Here is a 10185-nt window from a genome sequence, read left to right on the forward strand (position 1 = left end):
CACACACACACACACACATACACACACCCTCTAATTGGAGGCTGGCCCGTGTCACCAGGTCTGCACAAGTGCAGCCAGCCAACAGTCACCACATAGCATTGTGTCCTCTGACTGATCCCAAAACCCGTCCAGAGTGGGTGCCAGGTGGCCCGGGAGTGCTCATGTCCCCAAAGGCTGGTCAAGCTTTCACTGTGAGATCAGTAGACAAAGCCCTCCCCCTGCCGTGTCCACTGCGTCTGTGTTGTCGGGATAGATTATGGGCCAACTCCACGTCAATGCTCTCCTAGGAAGCCTGTCTGAGGGGGGAGGCAAAGGCCCACCCTGGGAGTCCCATGCTGGACAGGACAGGGACCCGGTGGCTGTGGCCATACTTGGAGCCCTTGTCTTACAGGAGCGGGATGGAATTCGGGCGGCAGCCATGAGGCTCTTCGGGGACCTGGTGGCCACCATGGAGGGAAAAGAGCTGGGCAGCTTTCGAGTCAGGGTGTACCAGGGGTTGGTGCCCCTGCTCCTGCATTTGAAGGACCACTGCCCAGCCGTCGCCACGGTCAGTGCCCTCGCTGACAAGGCAGGCTGGCAGCCTCTGTGGGGCGGGGGCCTGGTGACTGAGCAGGGGCTGCGGGTGCTGGGGGCCAGGGGCCAGGGACACTAGTGGAACAGGGCCGGGGCTGGAGGTGATCAGGGACCAGGGGTCAGGGGCCAGTGGACACAGGCACTAATGGAGCAGGGCCTGTGATTGCAGGTGCTTGGGGACTAGGTAGCTCTGGCCCCTGGCACTGGGCACTGGGGGAGGGCACCATTTGACCCCTCTGCACCCCCACAGCAGGCCAAGTTCACCTTCTACCGCTGTGCCAGGCTCCTGCAATGGCGGCTTCAGCACACACTCTTCTGCTCACTGGCCTGGGAGTGCAGCCTCAGTTCTCAGCACTTCCTCTGGAAATGCCTGGTGAGGTCCAGGGTTGGGGAGTGACAAGGGTCCCCAGTTCCTCACATCTGGAGCTAATGAGGCCCTGAGGTAGGGGGCAGTCAGAGTACCCAGGTTCCTCAAGTGAGGCCCAGAGTGGAGGGCAGCTGGGACCCCCAGGTTCCTCACATGTGGAGCTGGCTGGTGGATCCGAGGTGGAGACACAGTCGGGGTCTGGGATCCTCCTCCTCCTCACTCACAGCCCCTCTGGCAGCCCTGTGGGGAAGGGCAGCGAGCGACCCTCTCTAGCTCCAAGAGTGACAGGTGTGTCCCTCCGCCAGATGACCCACAGCCAGGAAGAAGACAGCATCCACCTGGCCCAGGCCCTCAGTTACCTGCACAGTCAGCGCCCCACCAGGACCTGGGCTGCCCTCTTCATAGGTGGGCAGATGGGCAGCTCAGAGCCCAGGGAGCCCTGCATGGAGCTGCCCTGCCGCACCCCCCAGCACCCTGCACCTCAATGAGGGATGGAGAGGGGGTCTCAGCTGAGGAGGGGAGGAATGGATACAAGTTCTCCATGGGGAACGCCACCCACCAGCAGGAGCCCCTGATCAGTAAGTTCCCACCCACGACTGTCCCTTGTGTCTGCAGGTTACACCATCTGCTACCAAAGCCAGGCCCTGTTCCACATGTTGTCCGACGATGACACAAAACTGCTCTTCCACAGTAAGCATCTCCCACTTCACGCAACCCCAGGGCTCTCATTTCATAGATTGTGAGACTGAGGCCTCAGAAGAATGTCCCTCCCCCAGTATCAGGTTCCGGATGAGGCCCAGGCCTCCAGAGCAGAGTCCAGCCCCCAGGTCTGCAGGGCGAAGCCCCCTTCCCCTCCCAACCTCATTGTGGTACCCTGGAAATGGACTGACACCTACTCTGCTGGCTTCACAAGACTGCCACAAAACAAGGCTGCAGGTGGCTCCCTGGGAGCCCTGCTGGCACAGTGGTCTAGGCTTTGGACTGGTGACCAAACAATAGGCAGTTCAAAGCACCCCCCACCGCCATCCCCCTGCAATGAGAAGGAAATATAGGTGCTGCTACAGAGAGCGAGGGCAGCTTGACCTGTCCGACCAGTCCAAATCCACCTCACTGCAGAGGATGGATGGGGTACACCAACCTTAACAAACAGAAGTGGGGTGACCTGTACAAGGAGGGAAGCACCCCAGACCTGAAAGGACAAGACTTGGGGTCCCCACACCCCACCAGCATGTAGCTGGACAATCGATGTTCCTGGCAGGCTTTGGGGTGGGAGTTCCCATCGGGAGGGCAGAGTGCAGGCAGCTCGGGTCTCTAACTAGCATCTCCTTTTGAGCTTTTCAAGATGTCAAGGAGGACCCGGAGCCAAGCACCAGGAGTTTGCAGCCAGGCAGTTCCTAAACCTGCAGAGAGCAGTGGCCCGGCCAGAGCACTGACCCCCTTCCCCACCTCACTCGCCTCTCGCCCCACTCCTCTCCCCCAGAGTTTGTGCACACAGCGTTTTTGCATAAGAAAGATCTAGATTCAACAAAGAAGTGTCCCACCTGTTAGCTCCCTGCCCATCACTGGAGGACCCAGGGCAGAACAGGGGACCAGGACCAGGCCTGCACGGAGGTGATGGGGGTGTCAGGCCAGGACCTGTGAAGTCTCATTGGAGCCAGAAAGAGTGGACCTGCCCCTCCCAGAGCCCAGGTTTGTCACCATGTCCCCTCCTGGGGGCTTCCTAGCTAGGCAGTGTGGGCACTAAGATGCCCACGTATGTCTCTGTCTTGGGGAGCTCAGCAGTTGCCGAGAGCATGGTCAGCCTCCCTCAGACCAGGGCCCCCACATCTCCCCACCCCTGCCCGATGGGCCCCTATAGGACCAGAGCTAAGTTACACTGCCCAGGGGAGCCCATGTCCCCTGCCTGAGGCCTGGGCTCTGAGCCTCGGCTGTTCCATCTGTAAAATGGGGTGGTGAGCCCTTGCTTCTGTGTCCCAAGGAGTGCCCTGCCCCCTGCCCACGCATGTTCTGGGATTACAGTGAGATCGTTCTTTGTCAGCCTTGGTATCTCCACTTGTGAAATGGGCAGATGGCCCTTCCTTGGCCTGCAAGACCCTGCTTCCTGCCAGAGTTCTTCCCAGGCCTTCATCCCAGGCCAGACCCTCAGCCTCTGCTCCTCGTCCTCCTGGGCCCCCAGCATACAGATGAAGCTACGACAAAGTGGTCTACCCCAACCCCACCCAAGAAGGCCCCTCCTCCCAGAGCCCTGCCCCATCCTCACCCACTTGGCACCCCACACCTCCCAAACTTCTTGGTTCTGCCAGGGGGATCCCTCAGCCCACTCTGAGCCACCTGGGCTGAGTCTCTCACCCTTTCCTAGACTGTGAGCCCCAGGGCAGGGCACCGAGCACGGGGTGAGGTGGTGGAGACAATACAGTGGTATCTGCACACACGGGTCTCGAGTTTATTTGGGCTGAGATCCATGCTCAGGGCTGAGGTGGAGGCCGCCCTAGTGAAGAGACTCAGCTCAGAGCCAGTGGCCCTGCACCAGGCAGTCCATGCCCCAGGGGCCCCACCTGGGCTCTGTCCATTTCCTTCTCCAGTGGAGCCGCCCGGCCGAGGCTTTCTGGATAACGCTGACATCCTGACTCCCCATCTTACCCACTAGACTCCTGGGGTGTCCACTACCGATTCCTCCTCAACACGTCCACCCTGTGATGGGGACAGAAGTAGGCCCCTCAGTGTAGCCTCAGGCATGCTGAAGCCAAAACCAGGGTGATCTGGGAGGAGGGGAGTGACCACTGTCTCTTGGGAGCTCACGGGGCCAGCACACCTCAGAGCCTTCCCACACTGGCAGGTGCAAGGCCAGACCACTGCTGCAGACTGGGGTCCAGGAAAAGCTCAGGTCCCACCATCATCACCACCTTCTCCCGCCTTGAGAAGGCCCTCCCTGCCCAGCGATCCAGCACACGCCCCAGCAAGTGCCACTCAGAACCAAGGATGCCTCACTTGGGCTGTGCCCTCATCTGAGGATGGGACATGACCCTCCAGTGCCCACCATCCCTTTAACTCAGTGTCCCAGTGCAGGCCAGGCAGGGAAGAGGAATGAACTGGGACTTGTCAGGCAGACCCAGGAGAGGGTCCAGGGGCATGAGAGGAGCTGGACGCATGGACCCTTCAACAGACACTGGTGGGCTCCAGAAACCAGAAAAGAGGGTCAGCTGTGGCCTTGGGAGGTCTCCAAAGGCTTCCAGGTGGGGATAGCCACACTTCTGGAGCCCACACCTCCTTCCTGTGTGCCGCTTCACCCTCGGCCCGCCCTCTCTGGGGTTAGTGGCCAACTGTCTCCTCCTCACGATATCCTTGCTCCCTGGGACCCAGCTCTCTGGGCTTCCAAGGCTGAAGCGCAAGCATTAGTCTGGTAGCAGGGATACCATGTACCTTGTACCCCTAAAGCTCCCCAAAACACTAGGGGGCCCTATGAACTCAAGACCTGTCAAGTGGACTTGCTCCTCGGTGTCGTAGAGGCAGCGTGGCCGCCACAGAACAGCTCTCGGCCGTGGACTTGAGATTTGAAGGAGGTGCAGGGATGGGCATGGCCACCAGGGGGCGCCATGGGACCAGACAGGAGCTCAGTGAGGTTACTAGGAGGTGCAGCTGGTCAGCAACCAGGCGGTCACCCAGGCCACCCCACCCAGCCCTCCTGCACCCCAACGCTCCGGCACACACAGCCACAGCATCCTGCTTTATTGCCCTTGAGAATCCAGAGAAGTCAATAATTTAAGGTGCTGAGAACAGGGGCCGCAGAGGAGCTGGCCCAGTGGTTACAAAACAAGCCCACAGCAGGCCAGAGGGGCTGAGAGCCACATGGGCGCGGGGCATCTCTGAGCAAGAGGTCCAGGAACATGGCAAGATCAGAGACAGACGTGGGCCAGAGACAGAATGTCTGAGAGATACAGACTCAAAGGTGTGAGCCAAAGACAAAGACAAATGTGAGGCAGGCAGAGATGGGGGCAGACGCAGAGAAGTCAGAGACAGATGTGCAGGTGAAAGGCTCAGGTCAAGAGGCACTGGGCTGCAGGGACCACGATGCATTTGGTGTCAGACAAAGGCAGGGAGCAGAGGTCACTGGAGGAAATCAGAGGAGGCCTTGGTGATACAGGACAACAGGCCCAGTGGATGGGGCGCCCAGCACACGGCGCCGGGACAGGGAACACAGGATGAGGGTCTGGAAGGCACTGCAGCCAGGAGGCGGCAGGCAGAGGCCGGAGTCCTGCAGGGGGTGTCCACCACGGCAGTGCCCACGGCAGCTGTGACCACGGCGCCTGAGCTACATGACACAGCACCTGGTCTTGTGCGTTTGGGGGCCCCGGAAGCGCAGTCTCTGTTTGGGCCGATACTTTTCCAGGTAGGTGAGCTGCTTGCTGTTGATGGCGCCACGCCGCTTCCTGGAAGGGGGCGGGGGACGACTGGGAGTGAGTGGGCAGGGAGACAGCCTGAGGGGTCCCGGGCAGGTCCAGTCCTCCTGTCTGCCCCCTCAGCCGCAGAGTGCTTTCTAGATCTGGGAGGGGAGGGCGCGGTGACTCATTCTCTCCTGCAGGCCCACTCTGGCCTCCATCCCACGGGCCAGTCCCCCCAACACGCACACAGCCCACCCTAGGCAGGAGCTCCTGGGGACAGGGATGGGGGTGACTGTGGTATGTGGGGGTGTGTATGTGTGGTGGGGTGAACATGGTATGTGTACTGTGTATGTGTGGTGGGGGTGGCGAGCGTGGTATCTGTATGTGGGGTGTGTATGTGGGGTGTGTGTCGGGGGGCTGAGCGTGGTATGTGTATGTGTGAGGTGTATGTGGTGTGTGTAAGGGGGGCTGAGTGTGGCATGTGTATGTGGGGTGTGTGTGGTAAGCGTGGTACCTGTATGTGGGGTGTGTATGTGGGGTGTGTGGTGAGCGTGGTATGTGTACATTGGGTGTGTGTCTGTGCCATCTGTGATTCTGGGGTTTGTGTGACAATGAGGTGTGTGAGTGATGTGGGGGAACGGGTGTGTGTGTGTGTGTGTATGTGTGTGTGAGCCTCTGCACGTGGTGTGACCGCATGCGCCCTAAGAGGACACACCTGTGGTCCAGTCAGCCCGGGAGGCCGGGTGTGAAGACCCTCCACTGACAGTGCACAGGAAAGCCCTGTTCGTGCCCGCCAGAGACCAGACCTGTGAGGCGCGGCGAGGCCTCGGGAGACACTGGGCCTGCGGGGCAGGGCACAGCCCAGGGCTCTCTAATCCTGACCCCACCCACTCACGGACCGGCCACTCACTGCCGGATGAACTGGATGGCGTCCTCATACTTCATGCCGCTCTCGATCAGGGCCAGCGCCACGAGGACTGGGGCTCTGGGGAGGGGGACAAGCCTGGTTAGGGGGCCCAGACACCCACACTCCCTGCAGTGTTGACCCTAAGGCTCAGCCGCCAGCAGGACGTGAAGGACCAGGCAGGAGAGCCAGGCGGAGCGAGGGGCAGGGGTCTCGCCTGTCTTCTAAGGGGGCTTTGACTCCCAGCCTGGCGGCCCACTCCCCGCTCAGTGAGGGTGGGTGCAGCGTCTGGGGCTGGGCAGCAAAGCATTTCCCCCACAAGAGCCCCTCATGCCCTCTGCAAAGGGGTCACAGGCACAGTGGAGCCACACGGGGGACGTCAGGGCACGCACCGTCCCAGGCCAGCCACACAGTGCACGGCCACGCAGCTGCCAGGGTCATCGCAGAACTTGGCCTTGAGCAGGCTCAGCCAGTCTTCCACGACCTTCCCAGGTGGAGGGGCCCCATCATCAAACGGCCAGTCCTGGAGGGAGAAGCAGCTCAAGGGCCCCAGCTCAGAGGTGGGTGCAGGGCACCTCAGTAGCTCAGGGGCGGGGCGCAGGGAGCCTGGGTGACTCGGGAGTGGAATTCAGGGTGCCTCAGTGGCTCAGGGTGGGGCGACCAAGGACATTTGTCATAACTGAGAGCCAAGGGTGCAGAGGGGACCCTGAGGCCCAGTGGAGAGCCGGGGCTGCAGGGTACCAGATGGTCAGGGAGACTGCAGAGGGCCAGGCCAGGGCCAGGAGAACTAGGGACACAGCTGCAGGGCCTCTCCCGAGAGTCTTCTTGGGGCCCCTGGAATCCACCTGGCGCATCACACACCTGTCCCCAGCACCCTCTGCTGGGCGACAGAGCCCAGGGGCCAGCCTGACACAGAGGCCCTGCCTGTGGGGCGCTGACTTTGCCTACACCCTTGGGTGGGCGCTGGCCCACCTGAGAGGGCCGCTTCCCCAGGCTGGGTGGGCATCTAAGTGTCATTTTCCACTTGGACAGTTACAACAGCTCCAATCTCAGGTCTGCCAGCTTTTCAGTGTGGCTGAAACCTGAGCCTTTGTACCTGGAGAGGCACCCATAGGTGGACTCCCTCCCAGCGGCAGGGCCACACTCACCCCCACCAGATCCTACCCACTGCAAACCTCAGTGACTGACAGCCCTGCCAACAAATTACATCAGCAAAACCCCACACACGCCGCCGTGACAGCAGCAGTGTCAGCAGCAGAGCCCCCAGTGATGACACAGGACCCCAGGTCATCAGCAGAGCCCCCCAGTGAAGCAGCAGGACCCCCAGGGACGACACAGGACCCCCAGTGATGACATGGGCCCCCAGGGATGACACAGGCCCCCCAGGGATGACACAGGCCCCCAGGGATGACACAGGCCCCCCAGTGAAGCAGCAGGACCCCCAGGGATGACAGCGGGCCCTGCACCGATGCCTGTACCACCCAGGCCTCACCACCACAGTGATGCCGTCCTTCTCCAGGGGGGCCTTGTCGTAGGTCACCTCACACACACGCACCACAGTAGTGGCTCCATACTTCTTCAGGTCCTGCTGGCAAGGAGACAGGGCTCAGCGACCAGGGCACTCTTAACTAAGACCCCCAGATCCCCAGGTGGGGCCATGTTCCTTCAGACCCCAGGGCAGAACCATGTCTCTCTCCTCAGGTCCCCAGGACAGGGTTTGTCCCCTCAGGCAACATGGTATGGCTATGTCCTCTCACGCTCCCGGGCAGGGCAGTGTCCCCTCAGGTTCCCAGGGCAGAACAGTGTCCAGTCAACAAGACAGAAAGGCTCTGGTGTGTGGGCAAGGACCACACTGGTGAGTCTAGGTTTGGCCAGGACCAAGGTGACACCAGGTCTGAAAAGACCTATCCCAGGGCCCCTCCCCTTCAGCAACAAATGGACACCTGGCCCTTGGTCTCCACAGATATCGGTCCCCATGACCAGTCAGCCCCTCTGCAAACAGAGCCCCTCAGTGACCCTAGCAGCCTGGTCTGGTCTATTCCAGAGGGTCCCCCTGGCCTGGGGCATGAGAGAGCCCCACACTGGTCAAGGGCAGAGCCCAGAGGACAGGAAAGGCCTGCAGGAAGCCACACCCCAACTCCTAGTCAAGGCCAAGACTTCACAGCCAGGCTGGGTATAAATACCCAGCTAGAGGGGGGTTCCTCTCCGCAGGAGGCCACGTGCAGGGCTCCCTGCCGCCCAGCAGCTATTCTTGGCCTCACCTGTCATAGGACAGGGACACCAACAGTGGACAGGCCCAAGCTATTCTGAGAATGAGAGTGGAGGAAGGGAAGTGCATGGGCTCTGGAGGTGGGGACACCCAGATCCTGCAGCCAGGCAAAGAGCCACTGCCAGGTCACATCACACATCAGTCCTGAGGAAGGTCATGTGCTGAGTCCTGGAGGTGGACACATCTGAGTCCTAATGACACTGAGCCCTCACCCTGTCACACACTGAGTCCTGACAGTGGCCACACAGCCCTGAGAGTGGCCACACGGCCCTGATGGTGGCCACACGGCCCTGATGGTGGTCAAGTGCCGAGTGAGCCATGACCCCACCATCATACACTTGACCAAGGCCCCAGTGGGAGCCCTCACCGTGGTCACACTTTGAGCCCTGACTTTCTCACACATCAAGCATCTTGCCACGTTGACACTGACCCTGTTACACTCTAAGCCTTGATCCTGTCACACACACGCTCCAATCCCAGTCACAGGCTAAGCCTTGAACCTGATCATGCTTCAAAGTCTGGTACCGATCATCTGACGAACCCCAATGCAAGTCACACACTGGATCTTGATCCCGTCACAAACTGAATCCCAAATCTAACCATACACTGAGCCCGAACAGCAAAGGCTGAGTCGTAGCCTAATCACACACTGAGCCCTGATCCCATCATATACTGAGCCTTGATCCTGGTCAAGCACTAAACGCTGACCACCATCATATCCTGAGCCCTGACAGCCAAACTCGGAGACCTGACCCTCGCTGCATACTCAAGTGTCCCCCTGTCATACTGAGCCTGAGTCTGGCCACACGCTCAGCCCTGACCCTAGCTGTCACACTGTGATACTAAGCCCTGATCCCATCATATCCCGAGCCCTGACCCTGACCTCAACTACCACCCTCCACCTGTCCACCCCATCCTCATATACCTGGCCCTTCCTCTCTGCCCTGCCCATCGGCTCAGGGTTGGTCTGGCCAATGGGCAGCTCCAGTGCTCACAGCCCGGCCTACCCATGCTCTCACCCGTCCCTGCCTCTGTCCCTGCAGCGTGTGTTGTACAGTCTCCAGTGCTACCCACTCTGCATCACCCCAGTCACCTGCGGTCACCCTGTGACCCTCGGACACTGTGGTCAGGGAAGCTGAGGCTTGGCCCACTGGTCCTCAACTGCTCCGGCTGCCCGGCCCCACTCACCTCAATGAAGGTGCTGAGCGTGGCATTGGTGGGGTTGTGCGTGATCAGAAAACGCATATTCTTGTAGCTGACCTCCACGGGCGCGGGCCGGTTCATGCGTGCCATGGCCCCAACCCACAGGGCAGGACCCACAGAGGACCCCAACCCAACAAGAGCGAGGTCCTTGTGTTTGCCTGAGACAGAAAACGTTTAAACCCGCCCGGCCCAGGCCCCGCACAAATATTGTGCAAATACGGAGAGAGGGCTGAGCAGTGTTTGAACAGTTTGAAAAAAAAGAAGAAAAAAAGAAACTTTTTTTACAAAGAAAGAAACAAAACAGTCCTCTCAAGGTCAACCAGGCAGCCCTGGGCCCTTTCAGAGCTGGTAACAACAAATCAGAACCCAAAGCAGAGGCCACTGAAACCAGCAAAGAAAACGCCAAACATCAGAGCAAGTGCGTGGGCGCAGCCCTGTCAGAGTGGCCGTGTGGTGTCCGAGCGCCTGCGGCTGTCTGTCTGCATCAGTG

At 60.3% G+C, this 10185-nt stretch overlaps 2 protein-coding genes across 3 annotated transcripts in view; one reads left to right on the forward strand and one right to left on the reverse strand.

Moving 5' to 3' along the window:
* The window catches only part of MROH5 (maestro heat-like repeat family member 5), a 63008-nt gene extending 60635 nt beyond the window's left edge, over positions 1-2373 (forward strand). Inside the window, 6 exon segments of the mRNA XM_006879449.1 lie at positions 392-547; positions 824-946; positions 1246-1345; positions 1556-1630; positions 2274-2306; positions 2309-2373. Of these exon segments, the coding sequence (XP_006879511.1) occupies positions 392-547; positions 824-946; positions 1246-1345; positions 1556-1630; positions 2274-2306; positions 2309-2373 (552 nt within the window).
* A 2863-nt stretch (positions 2374-5236) lies between these two features.
* PTP4A3 (protein tyrosine phosphatase type IVA, member 3) lies at positions 5237-9785 on the reverse strand. 2 transcript variants are annotated; one of them, XM_006879258.1, is made up of 5 exons: positions 9681-9785; positions 7716-7808; positions 6616-6746; positions 6230-6304; positions 5237-5367 (listed from the first exon to the last, which is right to left on the reverse strand). In XM_006879258.1, the coding sequence occupies exons 1-5, from the start codon at positions 9783-9785 to the stop codon at positions 5250-5252; spliced, it is 522 nt and encodes a 173-aa protein (XP_006879320.1). In that variant the 3' UTR covers positions 5237-5249. The 2 variants fall into 2 exon arrangements, with proteins under 2 accessions (XP_006879320.1, XP_006879321.1); XM_006879259.1 differs by lacking the exon at positions 6230-6304 and having other exon boundaries at positions 5250-5367.
* Between the last annotated feature and the right edge of the window lie 400 nt (positions 9786-10185).

Source organism: Elephantulus edwardii, unplaced genomic scaffold (assembly GCF_000299155.1).
Source record: "Elephantulus edwardii isolate Elephantulus edwardi_28Jun2011 unplaced genomic scaffold, EleEdw1.0 scaffold00003, whole genome shotgun sequence".
Taxonomy (NCBI): domain Eukaryota; kingdom Metazoa; phylum Chordata; class Mammalia; order Macroscelidea; family Macroscelididae; genus Elephantulus; species Elephantulus edwardii.